The 23,426-nt window shown below is 44.1% G+C and overlaps 1 protein-coding gene across 1 annotated transcript in view; it reads right to left on the bottom strand.

Moving 5' to 3' along the window:
* Positions 1-23,426, bottom strand: part of cdh23 (cadherin-related 23) — a gene marked incomplete at its 5' end in the record, with an annotated part of 329,690 nt that overhangs the window by 81,147 nt on the left and 225,117 nt on the right. The window contains 8 exons of the mRNA XM_079843313.1: positions 5,933-6,040; positions 6,253-6,365; positions 8,571-8,687; positions 9,747-9,819; positions 18,512-18,639; positions 18,941-19,046; positions 20,858-21,095; positions 22,193-22,257. Of these exons, the coding sequence (XP_079699439.1) occupies positions 5,933-6,040; positions 6,253-6,365; positions 8,571-8,687; positions 9,747-9,819; positions 18,512-18,639; positions 18,941-19,046; positions 20,858-21,095; positions 22,193-22,257 (948 nt within the window). The remainder of the gene's footprint in view (positions 1-5,932; positions 6,041-6,252; positions 6,366-8,570; positions 8,688-9,746; positions 9,820-18,511; positions 18,640-18,940; positions 19,047-20,857; positions 21,096-22,192; positions 22,258-23,426) is intronic.

The raw sequence follows: 23,426 nt of genomic DNA, 5'->3' as shown, positions 1-23,426 counted from the left end.
GCTGGGTCCATTTTGGTGGTCAAGTATTCTGTAACGGAGCTTCCACTGGAGGCAAGTTGAAGGACCCATGTGCAGTACTTTATTCACAACAAAACATAAAACAAGGACTTGGCAAAAACAAACTATAAAGAGCTTTAACTAACTCACCGACAGCGGGTTACAACATTCAATACTTGACCAAGACACATGGCAAACATGAGGGCTTAAATACACACGGACTAATGACAAGACAAGTGACCCCAGTGAACAGTGATGAGACAATGAACCAATGACATGACAACACATGAGGGCATGGGAATCACATGACAAGACCAGGAAGTGCATGACAAGACTGTGAACATGACACTAAAACATAAGCAAGAACATGATAAACTAAAACATGAACAAGGAACAATGAACATGAACCAACACCAAAACACCCTTTGACACTATATCTGCTCCGCCAGATGGACACATTGACGAGAATATCAGTTTTGTAGGCTACATTATTTCGTTCTGCTTACCATATTATTTATGAGGATGAATTGCATAACATGCCAATATTATTTGCATTTCTGTTGTAATTTTCGTTTGTTTTACACTGCAGATCGATCAAACGGGTGTTCGTGTAGGCTGTTAATTGTAAGACTTGCTTTGTGAAGTCTTCAAGTTATTTATGAGAGGCAGTATAGCCATTTATTTTACACAACGTTCTACAGTTTCACAAACTTTCAAGTATTTCTTCCATCTGCCGACGGTGTCGCCATTTCTCATTTCTCCAGTTTTTGTGCGTACGCCTGGGTCAGAGCTTGCGTGAAGGACCGCACATTTTCCCGTCAAGTTTGCTTTTTATAAATACCAATTATTGCGTAGAGAGCGGTGTACGCCTTCTTTTGTACGTACGCAACGTTTATAAATGAGGCCCCAGATCTCAATCCAATAGAGCACCTTTGGGGTGTGGTGGAACGGGATATTTGATTCATGGATGTGCAGCTGTCAAATCTGCAGCAAACGTGTGATGATATCATGTCAATACTGTATGAATCAAAATCTCTAAGGAATGTTTCTAGCACCTTGTTGAATCTATTCCATGAAGAACTAAGGCTGTTCTGAAAGCAAAAGGGGGTCCAACCTGGTACTAGCAAGGTGTACCTAATAAAGTGGCTGGTGAGTGTAAGTAGGCAATTCTGGCCCAGAATAATCTGTAATCTGGACGAGTATTTCAAGTGCTTTTTACAATTCATGTTATTGCAAAGCAGCTTTACAGCAATTCATGCCTTAAATGTCTTACAACGCCCCATGGAGAGGTCAAAGGCGACACTTTTATGGCAATTGTGTCTAGCGGTCTGAATTTCAGTCCAACCAAAAGTAAAAATTTAATATTTTATATAGCTTGTGCTTGTTGGATATTTGACTTACTAATTGCTTCAAAAACAAAAAACAAAACAAACATCTTTAAAAAGATCTGATGCCATGAAACTAGTAAACATTGGAAATCCAACTGACTGTGAAGTGTGTACATTTATGTGTATACTCTTATGAAAAAAGGTACAATGGGGTTATATGTAGAACCCTAGGGTTCTTACGTCAATTTTAAATATAGAACCTTTATGACAAAGAAGTTCTATATAAGGAGAAATATCTAAATTATTGCATAATACTTTAACGTTTGACAAGATATTAAAAAAAAATTCTAGTCATTAAATATGTTTACGAGCTGTTTAATTCATAAAATGTAATCAAAAGAATAGAACATGAATTAAAATTAAATCCAAAAAATGATCCCATGATGGAAACCCCTAAAAGGTTCTATATATAAAGGACTGAAAGAACCCTTTCTTCTAACAGTGTAGGTTCCAGAGCCAGACATAACAACACTAACCCATTGGGATGAGTTAGTCATGAAAACAGTTCTGTTTGGTGCCACTAGTGGCACATAAATCACACACTTCACCTTTAAATGAGCTCACTGTAGCAGTCCGGGAACCTGGCAAACAAGATGCTGTTTACTGGTGGACTGATAACCTTGTGAACCATGACTCGTGGAAATAGATTAAAGCTAGTCTGTCATATTGGAGTTTGAGATGTTGGAACCCTCTAGCTACTTCTGAATTATCCCTGGGAGTGCCGCCTGAGACTGAAAGATGGCATGACTGACATTAACATATGAACTCATTTATTCATTAACCAAAGGAGGAAAAACCCCTCAAGATGGGACGTTCACATACTTCAAGCAATAGAATAAAAGGAGCATATAGGAGCTCCATAAAATGTTCCAAGGACACCGAGGTAAGAGCCCACTTTGAATTCAGCTGTAAAACTCCAGCCGATCAAAGGCAGGGACAGAGGGGTTTTCTCCAGACGAAGAAGAGATGGAAACTTGCTCCTCTGGGTTTGGGGGGATTTGACTCAGAGAGAAACTATAAGACATTATCACTCATAAATCAATAGCACTAAATATGTTTACCTGCTGACATTGGGATCAAACCTCTGCTTCAAAACGGTCACTGTTTCTGTATCTTGTCATTTCATCTAATCTATACAGATGGTGCGATATGATGGGATTGTAGCCTTTTGGTGTCTAACCAGACCACGTCTGTCTAGTTCCTAAAAGGGGAATTACGCTAACCAGACAAGCCAGACCCACATCAAGATGTTGGGTCTGGGAACTCACCATTGGCAGGGCTCAATCCGAGGGACGGGATAAACGGTTGTCTTTCAAATTCCCTCTGCACGCAATAGGATAGCACTACAACCAACCAAAGCAACGGAGAAGGTGAAGCGAGCTAGTTGATAAATTAAACTTTAGCTGCATCTGGTCGGCAAAACTCTGAACACATCTTCCTTTCTTAAGAATGACTTCAGTGCCGTTCTTTGTTCTTTTCTCAAAGAAAAGCTTAACTCCAAGTCTTCCAGAGTCGCAGCCAAAGCCGATTCGAAAGACCGCTGTTCGCCAGCTTCTTTGTTTAAGAGTAGCACGCGGAACCGCCGCAACTCTGCCATCATTATGTTAAGCCTGCCGCCCACCGACTCTATACACCAGGGGTCTCCAAACTCGGTCCTGGAGGGCCACTGTCTTGCAGAGTTTAGCTCCAACCCCAATTAAAACACCTGAACCAGCTAATCATACCCCTTTTCCACCAAGGCAGTGCTAGAGCTAATTCAGAGCCAGAGCTAGTCCCAGTTCATAGTTGGTTCGACTGTGGAGCTTTCTAAGAACCGTTTGCTTTTCCACGGGCTGAGAGCCACAACAGAGCCATGTCTTACGTCACTGTATACGTCTCATCTCTCTCAGCAAAGCTAGCGAGGCAGCGGCAATGTTGCCAAGTCCGTGGTTTTGCCGCGGGCTGTTTTTTCATGTCCACGGGATGAAGCGACCCCAATTATGTGATATTTAGCCCCATATTGCGAATTTTAGTAGGCAACCATGCCAAAAAACACATATTTTACCCCCAAATGTGATTTTTACTGGGGAATCCCCCCTGGAACGCGATTGGGCTTGTTTTGAGTAGCAATTGGGCGGGTTTGTTGTGAAAACCTAGCAACCCTGCCGGGAAACACACACACACACACACACACACCAGGCTTGTTCGAGACGCATCAGCGCTTGCCAGACCGATCCACATATGATATAAAAACGCATGAGTGAATCAAAAGCATAAGGAGTCATGTGCTCTCGCTGGACTCGTTATCATACGGCGATCGGTCTCTGCACAGCACCGCTGCGAACAAGCCTTCCATCAACAATGCAAACGTTGCGTTACTATTGATTCACATGGCTTTACGATCCTACATCGGCATCAAAACACAACGCAAACACAGCGAATCCAACGCATTCATGTAGTTCGCCGTAATTTGTATAGACGGAGATTACAAACGAACAGTAGCTGTTAGCTCCATTAGCTGCTATTTCACAATGGCGGATCTCAAGTGTGTGTTGGTCTTGTTGACCCCGCCCCCAGCGCCTGACGTAATCGGTTCTTACTTCTAGCCCTGTTCTAGCCCAGCAATGTTTTGGTGCTACTTAAGAACCACTTTTCCTGGCTCGGAGCTAGGGCTTTGGGTGTGGAAACACAAAGAACCGATTAGAAACTAGGCTCTGGCTCCGATCTAGCTCTGGCTCTGCTTTGGTGGAAAAGGGGTATCAGTGTCTTACTTGGGCCTAGTAAGACACTGATTAACTGGTTCAGGTGTGTTTATTTGGGGCTGGAACTAAACTCTGCAGGACAGTGGCCCGCCCTCCAGGACCGAGTTTGGAGACCCCTGCTATACACAATGTGATTGGCCTGACCAGAGTTAGGTTTTTCTAGCTCGGAAGCCACCGGAGAGGTGCTAGATGACCCTGGCTGCAAATTACATTTTCTGCCGCTAGGGTGCGTCTAGATTTCTAGGCTAGAATTACGTACCATTAAAAAAATTCTGAACCCATATGATTACTTTGTGAGACTGAAATTCAAGCCATTATTCACTGATAATGCCTTTACGTATATGGTAGCACCCACATTTCATTCACACTTTAATGTCAATTAAAGCTGCACTATGTAACTTTTGGCCTTCTAGCGGTTAAAAAAAACAGCATACATTTTGTGGAAGAACATTTTGGTTGTTTCGGCTCTGCTCCTCTGTGTGGATGAATGTGGGTTGAGGCACTGATGTTCACATGAATTCAGAACATCTTATCAAAACAGATGGACAAATAAAGTTCTTTTGTTTTTACAATTAGTGATTCCCAGAAGTGAGGCACATTGAATTGTCCATTTCTCTCGTCAGCAAGAGCACCTTTGGCACCAATTACAGCCTCAAGTCTTTTTGAGTATGATGCTACAAGCTTGGCACACCTATTTTTGGGCAGTTTCTCCCATTCTTCTTTGCAGGGTCTCTCAAACTCCATCAGGTTGGATGGGGAGCGTCGGTGCACATCCATTTTCAGATCTCTCCAGAGAGTTTCAATCGGGTTTAAGTCTGGGCTCTGGCTGGGCCACTCAAGGACATTCACAGAGTTGTCCCGTAGCCAGTCCTTTGTTATCTTGGCTGTGTGCTTAGGGTCATTGTCCTGTTGGAAGATGAACCTTCGCCCCAGCTCTAGGAAGAGTCCTGGTGGTTCCAAACTTCTGCCATTTATGGATGATGGAGGCTTCTGTGCTCATTGGGACCTTCAATGCTGCAGACATTTTTCTGTACCCTTGCTCAGATCTGCGCCTCGATACAATCCTGTCTCGGAGGTCTACAGACAATCCCTTGGACTTCACGGCTTGGTTTGTGCTCTAACATGCACTGTTAACTGTGGGACCTTATATAGACAGATGTGTGTCTTTCCAAATCATGTCCAATCAACTGAATTTACCACAGGTGGACTCCAATCAAGTTGTAGAAACATCTCAAGGGTGATCAGTGGAGACAGGATGCACCTGAGCTCAATTTTGAGTGTCATAGCTGTGAATACTTATGAACATGTGATTTTTTTGTTTTTTATTTTTTTCAAACAAACTTCTTTCCCGTTGTTTGTAGAAAAATAATGAATTTAATCCATTTTGGAATAAGGCTGTAACATAACAAAATGTGGAAAAAGTGAAGCTCTGTGAATACTTTCTGGATGCATTGTACATGCAATTTCGCTCTAAAATAAAAAAATTAATTATTTAGGTTGATTAAGTGTATGTTTGGTAAGGACATGTGTTTTGCACTCTCCCATTAATAACATATTATAATGTTTCAATAAAAAGTAGCTTTAAAAAAGGCGCCTTTTGATGTGCCATGTCAGGTTTGGACCAATTTATATATGTTGAATAAAGAATGATATCTGAGCTGCTCAAGGGGGAAATTTAACAGTGAAAGGTTCAGTCTGTTCTTCACACAAAGCTGTCAAAAACTATTTCTAGAGAAATATTGCTTTAAAAAAGAAAAGGGATCGAAAAGTCGGTTCAGAGGTTAAAGGTCAGATCAGTGCACTCACAGTAAAGACGTCAGTATCGATGGGACTCATCTCCACAACATTTGCTTGATAAGGCTCATCTCGCCACATGGGGGCGTTATCATTTATGTCCAGTATAGTGATGTTCACCTGCATAGAAATATATACATGATTTAAAACTCTGTAAAATCCCAATAATACATGGCTTCAAGTGACTTTGCTTTTAAAACATGGTGGAAACAGCTACAGAAAATAGACACCCATTTAATTATTAAGAATAGACACAGTAAAAGATTCTTCTGTCAAGTAACAAAGCAGTTTAAGTCATAGGTGATGCTATCTGTCTGAGGTGGATCCGTTACCGTAGCGATGCCAGTTTTCTGCTGTGGCCCCACCCCACCATCCACGGCTCTTACGATCAGAATATACTCAGACTTCATCTCTCGATCCAGAAGAGCTGTAGTGGTGATCTCTCCTACACACACACGTTGGGTTTCCATGTTTTATGAGGACATTCTGACATAATGATTTTTATACTGTACAAACTGTAAATTATTTCTTCTAACCCTAACCCTACCCCTAAACCTACCCATCATAGAAAACTGTATGCATTTTTACATTTTCAAAAAACATCACTTAGTATGATTTATAAGCGGTTTTCCTCATGGGGACAAAAACGTCCCCACAAGGACAATGATATTGCCATCTTTCTGGGGACATTTTGTCCACATAACGTAAGGTTTACCAGAACACACACACATACATGCACGCACGCACACAATGTATATACCGTATACATATATTCTTTACAATATACGTAAGGAATACTTGACGACGAGCCGTTGAATTATTAGAAAAATAATGCACACCCGAGGTGATGATGCGGTCACGACGCGAAGCGGATGAATTATATGTTTTATAATGATCTTAACAGAAAGTGTGCAAACAGATGGCTATATTGACATATGTAACGTCTTCATGCAAATTCAGTTTAGCAGCATTATGCCATGTAAAAAAGGCAGAGAATTTTTTTTTAAATGTACTTTGACTTCTTTTGAAGGGATTTTTGTGGCTTTTTTTTAGAAAATTAAAAACTAATTTAATGTAATATTGAAATGTACTAAAAATATAAATGAAAATATAAATTAATAAATAAAAGTTACATTTTATAATAACAAATATAAATATATATATATATATATATATATATATATATATATATATATATATATATATATATATATATATATATATATATATATATATATATATATATTTTATTTTTTTTTTTTTTTACAGGAAACAAAGGGCAGCTGAGTGGGCATGACTATTGACGGTTATTTGGGATATTCAAATTTCATTCTTCGCTTGGGGGTAAAAAGAAGTTAAAAATATGTGAGCAGAGGTATACTGTTCTGATGCTGTTCACATCCCGATGCTGATATTCACGCTGCTTAGAGCGGTGTTTAGATGGGTTACACTTTAGTTTACACTTCATTGTAGTGACAGTGTAATTATATATTTAAGTACTCAGTAATATTAATTAACAACATGCACTTACTATAAGGTTAGGGTAGGATTAGGATTTGGTTGAGGGTTGGTTGCATGTAATAATGCATAATTTACTGTTACTATGGTAAGTACATGTAACGTGTAACAATGACACTGTAAAATAAAGTGTTACCTTTAGATGAAATATGTGCTGCACACTTTCCTCTCAATATCAAAATCAACACACAACTAAAATAACAGCGGTGAGAAAACAGTAGTTTAGTAAGCATCTGATCATAGAGATGTGGGTGTGTGCACAGGCTCTTTATCTTTTGACACCCAAAGTACCAGCTCTGAACCAGGAAAAGTGGCAAAAAAGTAGCACCAAAACATTGCTGGTCTAGAAGTAAGAACCGCTTGCGTCAGGGTCTGGGGGCGGGGTTACACAAACTTGTGACCGCCATTTTTTAAATAGCAGCTAATCGAGCTAACAGCTGCTCGATTGTAATCTCCGTCTATACAAATCACGGCGAGCTGCACGAATGCGTTGGATTCGCTGTGTTTTGATGCCGATGTAGGATCGTAAAGCCATGTGCATCAACAGTAACGCAACGTTCGCCATTGTTGATGGAAGGCTTGTTCGAGATGCATCGGTGCTGCACAGACCGATCGCCGTATGACATCAAAGTACAGCGAGAGCATACGACTCCTTATGCTTTTGAATCGTTCTTGCGCTTTTTTGATGTCATACACTCATCGGTCTGTGCAGCGGCGATGCATCTTGAACAAGCCTGGTGTGTTTGTGTTTCCCGCTGCCTCGCTAGCATTGCTGAGAAAGATGAGACGTATACAGTGACGTAAGACCTGGCTCTGTGGTGGCTCTCTAGCATGTGGAAACCGGTTCTTAGAAGGCTCGTCAGTTGAACCAGCTCCGAACCAGCACTAGCACTGGCTCTGAACTAGCACCCAGTTCATTCTGGTGGAAAAGGGGTAAGAGTGAACATTTCTGGAAAGCTGTTTCGTACTTCTAAAACGAACACCAAACAAACTTAGTTTTGGCCTGATTTTGTTCGAAATGAGGACACACCAGTTCTTCGATTTCGCTTGAAGTATATCAGGGCCTTTAGGATCTGCGAGACCCCAAACAGAAGGTTAATGTGCAGCTGTGAACGTGTGTGACATTGCCCACCTGAACGTGTGTTGAGCCTGAACTGTGAGTTGCCCTGCAGGGAATAGATGAGAGAGGTCTGTCCAAATTCTCGAGAGGCGTCCAGATCTGTGGCATTCACAAACAACACTGTCGCTCCTGACAGAGAGAGAGAGAGAGAGAGAGAGAGAGAGAGAACGAGAGAGAGAGAGAAAGCATGTGTCAAAAGAGAAAAAAGAATGTAAACAAACCATCAGATAATGATTGTGTGAGACAAGACAGCAGTATGAAGAGAAAAACACATGAGGTGATAGACAGGCAAAATGGTCTTCAGACAGGAAGTGGTTAATGTGTGAATTGATGGAGACAGGGTTATGGATTTCATGTTTATCAGAATTTAGTGGAGTTCGTTCAGTACCTGCGACACACACAAACACACACAAAACACACGCACAGACACACAAGACGCTGGGCAGAGCAAATGTAATTTCCCTTTGATGATTGGAGGCGAATCTATTATGTGGAATAAAGGCGTTTAGTGAATAAATGCATGAGATTGTGAACATTTGTCTCTTTTCCCTCCGCACACAACCTTCTTTCTAAATTAAAATACTATCATTTAAAAAAAAGAAAGAAAGAAAAGAAAATGGATTATAAGAGCCAAGAAACAAATATCTTGAAGGAGTTTTGTAATGTGTCCAAAATGATGCCGCACACAGAAGGAAAAAAAAAGGTAGCTGAATAGACTAGATTTGCATTTCCTGAAGGAAACACCAGTGCTTGTCATGTCTGGTGTGCATTAGAATCAACAAATAACACGAACTGAGGTTAATAAAATAATCAGCACAAATCCAAAACAAAGCGTGAATGAAGTCTGTGTATATTAAGCAGTTCAGGCTGTATTAATTGCACAAGTTCAACAGGTTTAGTGCAAACCTCTAACCATATTTTCTGGGGAGCATTTGGACTCATTGGTTCTGTTTTTGGGTGGTCTGAGCTGAAAAAAACTACCATAAGCTTGTGTCCTGTCTGGGGAAACAGCACTTATTCACACAAAACATTATATTAGCGTGAAACAGAACTAGTGCACAGCTGGCTGAACGTTGTAAATCATCACTGACAGGAATCTAGTTATGTTGTCATGAGATTTTGAGCACTGTACATGCGCTACATGTTGATACATTCTTCCATTTTTTGATAATATAATCGTAAACATACCTGCAACGATATTCTCCGGTATGTTGATGATATAAGACGGGAGGCTGAACTCGGGTGGGTTGTCGTTCTCGTCCTGCGGAGGGAAGAAGGGAGCAGGAGTGTTTTAGGCATCTAAAAAGTCTTTAAATATTAACTCATTAATTTTCCACAGGGAAAAAAAAAAATGCTCTTGGTTGTAATTAAATGTATTGATGGAGCGCTTTTGGGGTTTAATGGAAACTCACAGGCTGTGGCGATGGGAAATTATTCAATATCAGACTCATACTGTTTTACTACTTCAATTCAGAATATACGCTCAGCGTTCAGTAATAACACACACACACACACACGGGCATGGATATGTCAAAACCCCTGCTGTTTTTCAGATAAAATGTGTCTAATCAAAATCCTAATGAAAGAGCAGAGAAATGTCAGAGAGAAATGATCTGTGGATTAACCTTCCTAGTCAATGAACCTCAGATGAAAACCAATGAATTCAGAACGAACACAGATCCCACAACGCCAAACTGTGTCTGTTTGTGTGAGGAACTTAAATCTGAAATGACGGTTCTGTAATCTTCATTTTCACCAGATTCTAGGATAAAGGTAAAGTCTTATTCAAGTTTAAATTAAGCTCAAGCACAGCATTTGTGGCGTAATTTTGATTTAGTCCCTCCTTTTTCTATAAAAAAGCAAAATTCTGGATTACTGCGAGTCACTTTAGCCCTGTTTACACCTGGTATTAAGATGCATTTTGGTTGATCGGATCACAAGTGGATGACGCTAAATACAAGTGTAAACCGGGTCTAAAACATTTTGAGCTTGTCCACTTTCATAGTATAAACGATCATGTGGTCGAATGCATTCAAACGGCCTCATAAACATTATGGGAAGCGCGCTAGCCAGATGAGATTTAAACTTTGTCAGCTAAAGACCCAAGTTTGCTTTGAAGACTAAAAATGTACCATGCACAAGGTTCTCTCACCAGTCCTAATTTCTAACATGCATTTACAGAGCTCGACTGGTCTTGTGGCTGTCAGAGCAAAAAACTCTTTTCTGTCATCAACAGGCAGGTTCATATATAAATTGCGTGAGCTTATTTTGTCCATTAGATCAAAAGATTTGACCCTCCCCTCAAAGAAATCAGGACAGAAGTGGTCGAAAGTGGACAAAGGAGATGGATTAAAACACCAGGTGTAAATGTGTATGCGTCTCCCTCGTCTACTTGTGATCCGATCGACCAAAACGCATCTTAATGTGTAAACAGGGCCTTTGAGTGGAAGTGATTGAGGCCAATCTGTAAACGCTAAAATACTCAATGTTTCAACAGGATAGCCACAAGATGTAAACAATATGTGATTTAACATGATTTTAGTTTCTTGCCATGACAACGTAACTTAAACCCTAAAACCATTGCAACTGACAAAACAACTTCACAGCTTAAATAATATACAATACACAAACTCAAAAAATTAAACAGAAGTATTAATGCAATTGTCACATTTCTGCTTTTAAATCCTCTAAATCCCCATTCACTTCCATTGTGTCAGGGTCAGGTATGGGTGAAAGGAGCGAGGATTCAAGTGCAATAAAAATGGGGTTTTATTAAACATAAAATTAAATACACAAAAACAAAATACCCACGAGGGGGAAAGCAAACAGAACGAAATACATACTAGTGACGAACAGAAAACAAACGTGATGCAGGGAGCAACAAAACAGGAACAGACAGCATACTAACTATAACCAACCAGCACAGGACCAAAGACACAAGGTTATTAAATAGGGGACAAACAAGGCAGGTAATGGGGAAGAACAGGTGGGACAAATGAACCAATAACAAGAGGGGTGGGGTCAAGAAAATAGACAGGAGAGTACATGACACAAAGAACACGTGACAACGAGCCATGTGCTCACACCAAACATGACAAAACACAAGCACAGAAAATAACAAAAACACAACATGTGCTAAACAAGACAAGACAGACATGTGACACATTGTAAGTGCATCAAACTTGATTTTTGCCACTTTTATTTTCTTTTAAAGAATACAATAAACAAGCCTAAGTTATTTTTTTGTGGCTTAACTTGTACGGAACCAAAAATATTCCTTTAATTTAAAAGAGAGTTCTACTGCTGTAAGATGGGGTCAAGAAGAGTTTATATATATATATATATATATATATATATATATATATATATATATATATATATATATATATATATATATATATATATATATATATATATATATATATATATTTATTTTTTAAGTAGTCTATAATGCAGTAAAAAACAGTAATGTTGTGAAATATTATTTCTATTTAAAATAATTGTTTATTTTAACCTATTTTAAATCGTAATTTATTCCTGTGATGTCAAAGCTGAATTTTCAGCATCATTACTTCTTCAGTGTCACATGATCCTTCAGAAATCCTTCTAATACTTTGATTTTGTGCTCAAGAAAGATATATTATAATTTTGAAAACTAGCGAAAACTAGCTTTCCAGTTTTGTGGAAACCGTGGTACATTTTTTTTCAGGATTATTTGATGAATAGAAACTTCAAAACGTCCGGTTACGTATGTAACCCTCGTTCCCTGAGGAGGGAACGGAGACGTACGTTAGTGACTAACGAATGGGGGTTTCGCTTAGAAGCCAATCATCTTCATCGTATTCAACAGCGCCCAATGGCAGTGCCAATGCCATGGGCATGCGGAATTTGCATGCGTAACTCCGCCCCACCTCGTGGGTATATAAGGAAGTACGCTGCGAACATCGCATTATGTTACTGCTGCAGGAGCCAAGACTGAACTCCGCGTTCCAGGCAGCACAGCTGACGTGGCTAAGGAAACGTACGTCTCCGTTCCCTCCTCAGGGAACGAGGGTTACATACGTAACCGGACGTTCCCTTTCGTTCAGTCACTACGACGTACGTTAGTGACTAACGAATGGGGGAACCTGTAAAACAGCGCCACTCAGCTGTCATCCAGTGCCCTGCGTAAGTGTGAGATCCCGCCACTTAAGGCCCTAGGACTCCCACTTATCACAGGATTACCAAGGTACACTGGGAAGCATATCCCAGTGAGGGAATGCCAAGGTGCCTACCGTAGGGAAGACTTAGAGAATACACATATGACCCGCTGAGGGTTGCATATGGAAGATCTCTAGGGTACCAGCCGAAGGTGGATTTTTAACCCTAGGGGTGGCAGGGACTTGCCAAGGGAAAGACACCTGCTCACTGAGGAGGCTTACGGTGGGAATACTCGTGTGGGGGTCGCCGGAGGGGAACCATGCACACGGAGCACCTGGCCGGACATGAGGGTCTGGGCTCGAAAGGGCAGACTGAACTGATGTCGGCGTAAGCAGTGCTGGAGGAGCTCAGGGCTCTCGGGGAGCTCACCTGAGGAAAATATCGCACGTATCCAGTCCTTGGAGTGGAATGGCGAGCAAGCGAAGACACCTGAGCCTGGCCCACTACCGGCCACCCGTAGGGGCGAGTACATAGTCGGACACTGGCTCCACTCGGAGATTGTAGAATCTGGCGAATGTGTTGGGTGTCGCCCAGCCTGCAGCTCTGCAGATGTCTGTTAGCGAGGCGCCATGCGCTAGAGCCCAAGAGGAGGCCACACTCCGGGTGGAGTGTGCCCTCACACCAAGGGGACACGGTCGGCCTTGCTGCTGGTATGCCAAAACAATGGTGTCCACTATCCAGTGAGACAACCTCTGCTTTGAGAGAGCACTTCCCTTCCGCTCTCCACCATAACAGACAAAGAGCTGGTCTGAGGTCCTGAAACACTGCGTCATGTCTACGTAGGCGCGGAGAGCGCGTACTGGACAGAGCAATGCCAAGGCTGGGTCTGCCTCCTCCAAAGGCAGCGCTTGCAGGTTCACCACCTGATCTCTGGAACGGAGTGGTGGGAACCTTGGGCACATATCCGGGCCGGGGTCTCAGGATCACGTGAGAGTTAGCCGGCCCGAACTCAAGGCACGCTTCGTCAACCGAAAATGCTTGCAGGTCCCCGACCCTCTAAGCGAGGCCAATGCGGTCAGCAGAGCCGTCTTCATAGACAAGAGCTTAATCTCGGCCGACCGCAAAGGCTCAAGGGAGGCCTCTACAGAGCACTTAAGACTACTGAGAGGTCCCAAGAGGGAACGAGAGGAGAGCGAGGAAGATTCAGTCTCCTCGCCCCCCTCAGGAACCTGATGATCAGGTCGTGCTGCTACTTACCTTATTGTCTCCCAGGAGATCGTGGTAGGCAGATATTGCGGCCACGTACACTTAAGGGTGGAAGGAGACAGCCTTCGTCCCACCCCCTCCTGGAGAAACGAAGCACAGACCCGATCGGGCATTTCCAGGGGTCTTCCTGGCGGGAAGAGCACCATGTGACGAAGAGGTCCCACTTCAACGCATAGAGGTGTCGTGTAGACTCTGCCCTAGCGGAAGTGATGGTAGCGACCACTGCAGGTGGAGGGCTACTCAAACCAGCCGCGTCCCGTCCAGAAGCCACACGTGGAGCTTCCAGAACGCTGGATGCGGGTGCCAAAAGGTGCCCCGTCTCTGAGGAGTCTCAGAGGAATAGGCCAGGGAGGGGCTGTCGCAAGGAGTAGCAGTTCTGAGAACCAGGTCCGGCCGTGCCAACGGGGCGACCAACATGACCTGCTCCTTGTCCTCCCTGATCTTGCACAGTACCTGTGCGAGAAGGCTCACTGGGGGAAACGCATAATAGCGTAGCCCCGACGACCAGCTGTGCGCCAGTGCATCCGTGCCGACCATAGGTCAGGGAATAATACAGGGAGCAATGGGAAGAGTCCTGGGAGGCAACAGGACTACCTGTGCGTCACCGAACCGTTCCCATATCAGCTGGGCCGTCTGGGGATGGAGTCTCCATTCTCCAGGAAGTGGCTGAAGCCGTAAGAGCTCGAGGCTGCACGGTTCAGGACTCCCAGGATGTGGACAGCATGAAGGGACCTCAGATGCTTCTGACTCCATAAAACGAGATGGCGGGCGAGTTGAGACATACGGCGGGAGCGTAGACCGCCCGGCCGTGTCGTCTGTCCTGACTAGTACATGCTGACCCTTCAGCAACGCTCGGAAGCGGTGCAGGGCGAACCGTACTGCCAGCAACTCGAGGCAATTGACATGCAGAAGGCACTGGGGTCCTATCCAGGAGCCCGTGGCTGCTTGTCCATTGCACATGGCACCCCAGCCCGTGGATGATGCATCTGTTGATACAACAAGATGCCTGGAAACTCGTTCTAAGGACACTCGGGTCCGTAGAAAGCTGAGGTTCGACCACGGGGAGAGAGTCTGTAAGCAGGCCCGAGTCACTTGTACCCGGAGCGTGCCAGACCGCCATGCCCATCTCGGGACTCGATCGCGTAGCCCGTGCTGAAGCGGTCTCATATGAAGCAATCCGAGCGGCGTTACCGCGGCTGCAGATGCCATATGCCCCAGGAGCCTCTGAAACAGTTTCAGTGGAACCGCACTCTTGCCCTCGACTTGTCGAAGGGAAGTCAGCAGAGACTGCGCGCGCTCGCTCGAAAGCAGCGCGCACATGGCGACCGAGTCGATCCATACCGAGAAAAGAGATCCTCTGCGCGGGGCAAAGTTTGCTCTTCTCCCAGTTGACCCGAAGGCCCAGACGGGCTAGGTGATGGAGCACCAAATCTCTGTGTCCGCAAACCTGCTCTCGAGAGTGACCCAGTAAGCCAGTCGTCGAGGAAATTCAGGATGCGAACCCCGTGCTGCCGAAGGGGCGCAAGGGCTGCCTCGGCAATCTTCGTAAAGACGCGAGGGGACAGAGATAGCCCGAATGGTAGAACTGCGTACTGATATGCCCGCCCCTCGAAAGCAAACCGTAGGAACGGTCTGTGTCGAGGTAGAATGGAGACATGGAAGTAGGCGTCCTTCAGGTCGATCGCTGCAACCAATCGACTGGACGAACGCTTTCGAAAAGGCGTTTCGCTGTCAACATCTTGAACGGAAACCGGTGGAGGTAACGGTTCAAGACGCGCAGGTCCAGGATCGGTCAAGCCCACCGGTCTTTAAGGGTACAATGAAGTACGGGCTGTAACACCCGGAATTCACCTCGGCTGGAGGGACAGGTTCGATCGCACCCTTCGCCAGTAGGGTGGCAACCTCCGCTCGCATGACGGGGGCATTAGCCCCGATCATAGTGGAACGGACTCCCCGAAAGCGGGGAGGAACCTGCGCGAACTGAATCGCGTAGCCGCACCTGACTGTCTTCGCGACCCAGCGGGACAGCCCTGGAATCTGAAGCCAGGCTCCCAGGAACTGCACCAGCGGGGTCAAACGGACTACAGGTGTACCCGGAGTGGGGCAGCGATGCAGCGTTACCGACCCGGACAAGGGAGGCTGTTGGGCGTCCCGGTGTGGGGGTGCGGTTAACGGCTGCGTCCTGACAGAGGAGACCAGGGAAGGACGCGCGTTCCACTGGGGTCTGCTCTGCCAGGAGGCTGGCGACAGAGAGGGATGCGAGTGGCGGGACCCGTGGGTGGCGCGCACTGTCATCACCGGTCTCTGGGTTCTCAGAGACAGGAACATGAGTTCTTCCCAAGCGCTGCTAGCCCGGGGGCCAGCAGCGGAAGGATTTTCCCCCGGCCCTCCACCGGGGGAAGGAGAGGCCCTGCTACCATCCCCTGGGAAGAACTGGAACCCATCTCTGAGTTGTCCACTTCCAGCGTGGCGTTTAACCAGGCTGGGGAGCGGACTGGGCGTCATCCTCAACCACCTCCACGGCGCGGCCCGGGTGAAGGCTGCTGCTGGGGCCGGGCGGGAGGAGGGAGGGCGCCCTCGGCGGCGAGCGGACTGAGGCGACTGAGCCGGCGGCTAGTGCAGCAGCTGGCCGCCGGGGCAGTACGTGTTACAGCCTCAGTCTGCTCTGGGGCGGCCGAGAACTGTTGGGCGCAGTTCCCAGCCGCGCCGCCGAAGAGGCCAGCCTGGGATATGGGTGAGTTGAGGGGGCGGGCCCACTCAACGTCCTCCAAATCACCAGGTAAGGCCAGGTGTTCTCCCGGACCACAGCTGTGGACATCTCCCGACCCAGGGAGCGTGTGGCCACCTTCACCGCCCGGGGGCGGGATCAGTCGCGGCACGCAGCTCAATGAAGAGCCCTGGGTCGGCTCCACCCTTGTGCATGTGCAACGGGGCGGCGGCCTGCCCGTAGCTCTGCAGGACCACGCCACCGAAGTAGACGAGCCCACAGGCTTTGGGAGGGTGCTTAGGACAGCCACACCACGCCACGTCAAGCCCTCTGTGGACACCGTAGTGCGCAACAGAGAGTTCAACAGTGGGGGTGAGGGGGCCCCAGTGTACCCTAGGCCGCGGCCCCATCAAGGGCAGAGAAGGTGGAGGAGGCCACCAAACGATCGCGGGAAGCACGGGGGCTTCCAGGACCGCGTGATCTCCTCATGCACCTCGGGAGCGAAAGGCATTGGGGGCGGGGCCCAACAGCTGTCGGGTGCCGTCCCCAAAAACCAATCGCGCAACCACGAGCACTCGCGACTGGGCGGAGTTCCACACCAGCGCGAGACTCGCGGCTGCCCGAGATAACATGGCTGTCAACCTTAGGTCGGATCAGGCAGCGCTGACACACCCGGAGGCGGAGCACAACTCCTAATCGTCATCCCCAAAGGACTCCAGCCCACCTTGGGATGCGGCGATCGACATCTCACTGCTATCTGGAGCGTGAACGAAACGAACGAGGCGTCAGAGACGGGCCGCTGTTTCAGTCCAACACTCGCGGGTTTAAGCAATGTGCAAGAGGGGGCGTGGCCCGAGGAATGATCGTCGGGGTTCTTAATACCACGGCACCGCACTCAGGTCACCCTGGCCACCAGCCAAAGTACCGCCTCACTCGGAGACGGTAGATTGGGGTGTGGCAGAGGGGACTCTCTCTCCTCACGGAGATCACTGAGTCTCGACCGCAACATCGCGATGGTCACGTTCCCGCAGTGGGAACATGACGCATCCACAAACACTGCCCGAACGTGCTGAAGCCCAAACACATCGAGCAGTGAATGTGCCCATAGACAGCAACGGAGATCGATCGCACCCGGAAGTGCACGGGCGAACCGTCTTGAAAAAGACGTGCCACGCGCAAGCTCTTTTTGTGAGAGGAAAGCTCTGCAGAGTGCCGAAGCGCCCAGGGAAACACACACACAGCTGTTGCAGATCACTGCACAGATCAGCAGGCAGGCAGCATGAGATCGCTGGAACGCGCCGTAACACCAACACCCTGGAGAACCGCTGGTCTCTCGAAGACTGAAGAGAAGACTTCAGAATTCAGGCTTGTAGGAGTGAAGAGATCCTCTTGGCTCCAAAGCAGAAACATAATGCGATGTTCGCAGCGTACTTCCTTATATACCCACGAGGTGGGGCGGAGTTACGCATGCAAATTCCGCATGCCCATGGCATTGGCACTGCCATTGGGCGCTGTTGAATACGATGAAGATGATTGGCTTCTAAGCGAAACCCCCATTCGTTAGTCACTAACGTACGTCGTAGTGACTGAACGAAAGGGAACAGAATTATTTGAATGGACATCTTTTGAAGTCGTCTTTAATGTAATTTTTTATCAATTTAATGCATCCTTGCTTTATTAAAAGTATACATTTCTCTCTCTAAAAAAAAAAAAAACTCTTACTGACCCCAACCTTTTGAACAGTAATGTAACTGACAAATTTTGCCCTCTTTCATGGTGTAGGTATATTGGAAATTCCCTTCAGAATGTTCTGCTCACTGAGGGTACGTATAGTACTCACAAACAGCTCAATGGTGACTGGAACAGTGCTGTTAAGGGACGGGTCCCCTCCGTCTCTGGCCATCAGAGTCAGAAAGATCAATCCAGCAGGAACCTGCTCATAATCCAGAGGACGATTCACGGTGATGACTAAACAAACAAACAGCAAACAAACAGGGGTTATGATTCAAATTCAAATAAAATAAATATAAAAACAGACAAAAAACAAATACATCAGCACATACTTTTTAGACAGCCATCTATAATCCGTTTATGAAACACCAGAGGTCACAAAGGATTCTCTAAAGACATTTTCATGCTTTAAGGTGTTAAACCCAAATCCGATTCCCCGCTAATGCACAGAGCGATGGCGAGAGCCTAATGTAACCCGTCAACAGGCTGAACAAGCAGTGAAATCGTATTATTAGGTGACTTTGATATGAACACAGACCTGCATAGCCCTCCACCACACTGATGCTGAAAAATGATCTGAACTGAGAGGCGTAGATGATGGAGTAGGTCAGGATGTTATTGGGAGGAGAGTCCTCATCCGTCGCCTGAGAACAGCACAAAGAGAGACGCAGAAATTCATTATATCCTTACTATAATGACTATTTCCAAACTAGTTTTCCCAAACACTCCTACCACCACATTTGGGAAAAGCAGGTAGCATTGGCCACCCCCAAGCATTGGTAAAGTCAGAATCTGACATGTGGCACTCAAGCAAACAGATATATATATATATATATATATATATATATATATATATATATATATATATATATATATATATATATATATATATATATATATATATATATATATATATATATATATATATATATATATATATATATATATATATATATATAAGACTATATCCAAATCAGATTCAGAGTGATGATCAAACACAGACGGAGTAGAATGAGTCCATCAACACCCCTAATACTGTCTTGCACAGTCCTATAGCTCGTTCTGGGTCGACATTTCATTCAGTAACATTATGCTGCGTTCACACCAAACGTGAATAGAGCATCAAAATCGCGTCTACCACATCTAGTTTGACGCGTGAACATTTTGAATCCATTCGCGCGTCCGCGGCAAATTGGACGCGCGTAGAAATCGAGCGTTTGAAGCGAAATAGACATGCGTTCAGGGCGCTCCAGGAGAAATATGTCATAAAACACCACTCTGCCTCTTTTTATTTTCATTAAAAATATATATTAAGCATTAATAGCCACACAAATGTGGTCCAGGCGACTCCTACATTATCTTCACTGCATGTATATTTAAATATCCCTAAAAAAAATATCCTCTTTGCCCTCAGTCAAAACGATTTGGCAGACAACAAATTATAGATTCATGACACCAAAGACCTATAAACCTGAATTGTGAGAAGTCATGCAGGTCTTCCAATGAAGCTCAACTTTGGGAAGAGAGGATTGGAAAGATGTTAAATCATGACACATGCAAAGTTTAGTCAATGCTGTAATTAAAAAAACAAGGGAGAGCCAACTAAATAATATTGTATTTTTTGCATAATACAATAAAACCCATATTTAATTATATGCTGGAGTTTGCCTTTCTTGTCAAATAATTTTTTAATTTTAATTCCTTAAACAAGTTAAGTATTCTTCTTCCCAAAATAACATACTCCTTATATTTTGATAGTGTAATAGTTTAAGTGTTGTTGTGTAAATATCCCCACTGGACATCACTTTTGGCCACTACACCATGTGAACTGGCAGACATATATAAACACGCCGCCACCTGCTGGTCAGATAAGAGCAGCACCTGCCGTCAAACTGTCAATCAAAGCACAGATTAGAGCAGACGGCTGAAATTAGTGCTGCAGTGTCCACACACAGCGAGAATTAAGCACTAACAGAGACATAATGAACACTAACAGACTGACTGACCCACGATTACAAAGGGCTCGCCATCAGAAAAAAAAAACCTTCTAATTTTCAGCCCTTCCCATCTATTCATTTACATTTACATTTACATTTATGCATTTGGCAGACGCTTTTATCCAAAGCGACTTACATTGCATTCAAGGTACACATTTTACATTTTGTCAATTCTTGCTTTCCCTGGGAATCGAACCCATGACCTTGGCGTTGCTAGCGCCATGCTCTACAGTTTGAGCTACAGGAATGCACCTATTCAGGTGCATAGTATTCTCTTTTCATCATCCAATCATACCTGAAGGTGAAATCAAACCCCACCCTATATTCTCCATCACTAAATAGTTTGTTTTACTCTGAAAAACATCAGTTACAAAATTAAAATGTGTTGTGAAACACAAGCAAAGCTAGTTTCTCTTACGCCTGTTTTTCTAAGCGCCACATCTCTTTATGTTTCTCACCCGGGCCCGGATGACCTGCTGTGGAGCCTGTTCGTTCTCCATGAGCGAACCTGTATACGCCTCCTTCTGGAAGATTGGCGCATTGTCGTTTACATCCATCACGTTAATGCGGAGACGTCCCGTAGTCTCCTCCCCTCCTCCATCACGAGCCAGTATCGTTAGAGTAAAGCGCCTCATGAGCTCATAATCCAGCCGGTCTCGCAGAGTCACCCAACCCGTCTCAGCATCCATTGAGAACCTGGGGTTAACACATGGAAATGAGTCACCATTAATGAATAGTTGCAAGAGACGTTTAGGTAAATTAATGAACCAGCAAATGACAACTTTGAAAGTGTTGGATCATGCAAAGCCTATGTTCAGAATAGCATACAGCCATACGCGGTAAGTATACTTTGCACAGTGTAAGTGTTATTTTAGTTTAATATACTATGATAGGCTTTTTTTAATTTTATTTATACATTTTTTAATTCGTTTTTATTTTTATCTTTACAACTTTCATTTGAACTTTAACTTAAGTTTTAGTACGTTTGCCATTTGTTTTTGTTTTTTGGTAAATATTTCTATTTAGCTTTAATTTCCTTTTATTTTAGTTTTAGTCATTTTAGAACCTCAACTTAAAGATATTTCAGTTAGTTGCCAAGGCAACATTTATATATTTTAAGTTTTTCATCTAATATTTACAGTATATTTTATTTCTTTCAGCTTTATTTAAATGAAAATAATTTTTAATAGTTTTAGTTAACAAAATACAGCACAGTATGCAAATTGTCTGTAACCCAGAATATCCAGATGTCCTCTTACATTTATAGTATAATGTGCAAAAATATTAATTAATTAATTTTGAAATCTGTTACTTGAAAAAATGTTAAAAAACCTTGATCAGATTCCCACAATGCATTTTACACAATAAATAAATACATAAATAAAATAATTTTAAATTTCTTTATATTATTTATTAATAATAATACCCAAAAAAATGGCAAAATAACTATTTAATTGGTTATGTGCTATGTTGCTTGTCAAATTAAATGTGTAATATAGTGATGTCGTGATAATGTAGAATAAAAATACTCTGGTTTGAAATGTATATGTGTATATGTATAATGTTTTATTAATTACTTAAAAAATAATAATAATAATTATATAAGCAGTAAACAGTATGCTAGTATTCCATTCCAAACACAGCCATGTAAGAAATTAGTCTATAGGAAACGGAGAGAAAGGCATGCAAATCTACAGAGATGTGGATTAAATTAATCAGAGGAAATGAATGAATTAAACAGGATGCTGTATCAGTGTGAAAGGTCACAGTATGTTAATGAATGATAATCTCACTGGTCTGGCTCATCGCTGAAGTAATACCGAACCACTCCAAACGTGCCAATGTCATTATCCGTGGCCTGCAGAGAGAGACACACAAACAGGGAGCAATGAACATCAATAAGACACATACACATGGTCGTTTTCTATGTGAATGTGTGTGTTTGTGTTGAGTGTTTCAGTGTTTTAATATTAAGATGATGGTGTCAGCATCCCCTGTCCTACCCTACAAAGTACACTGTTCTGCACGATTAACGCTGACACACACACACACACACACACACACACACACACACACACACACACACACACACACACACACACACTTCAGTAAGGACCATAAGGGGAAGAACTCTCCTCACACCAGATGGGCTGGCATGAACCGGCTGCCCTGTCCTCTACCTTAAAAAAACACAAGCTTTTGCTTCACCTTCCACTCTTCGATGGGCAGAACCACCTTTATAAAAGAGCAAAGCTTTAAAGTAAAAGAAAGTAAAGAGTGACACACAAGTGTTCTCACTGACATGCCCACACCTCTACACTCACTAACTAATTTTTTGCTGCTGTTTAAAAACCTAGTGAGCTGCCTTTCGGTCTAATCGTTTTGGAATGCTCTAGATAGACAGCAACTACACATGCTATACCATTAGTGCCTCTCACATAATTTGTTACATTTATATAGCGCTTTTCTAGGCACTCAAAGCGCTTTACATAGAAGTGGGAATCTCCTCATCCACCACCAATGTGCAGCATCCACCTGGCCATATTGCGCCAGAACACCCACCATTTTACATTTATGCATTTTGGCAGACGCTTTTATCCAAAGCGACTTACATTGCATTCATGGTACACATTTTACATTTTTTTGTAAATTCTTGCTTTCCCTGGGAATCGAACCCATGACCTTAGCGTTGCTAGCGCCATGCTCTACTGTTTGAGCAACAGGAAAGCTCACACACCAGCTGATTGGTGGAGAGGAGACAGAGTGATAAAGCCAATCATATATATATGGGGATGATTAGGAGGTCATGATGGACAGGGGCCAATGGGCAAATTTGGCCAGGATGCCGGGGTTACACCCCTACTCTTTATCAAAGGACATCCTGGGATTTTTAATGACCACAGAGAGTCAGGACCTCGTTTAACGTCTCATCCGAAGGATGGTGCTTGTTACAGTATAGTGTCCCCATCACTGTACTGGGGCGTTAGGACCCACACAGACCCTGCTGGCCTCACTAACACCTCTACC

The sequence above is a fragment of the Gobio gobio genome (assembly GCF_949357685.1).
Source record: "Gobio gobio genome assembly, chromosome: 18".
Lineage (NCBI taxonomy): Eukaryota > Metazoa > Chordata > Actinopteri > Cypriniformes > Gobionidae > Gobio > Gobio gobio.
Note: the sequence above shows the minus strand (reverse complement) of the source record. Positions and strands in the feature narration are given on the sequence as shown.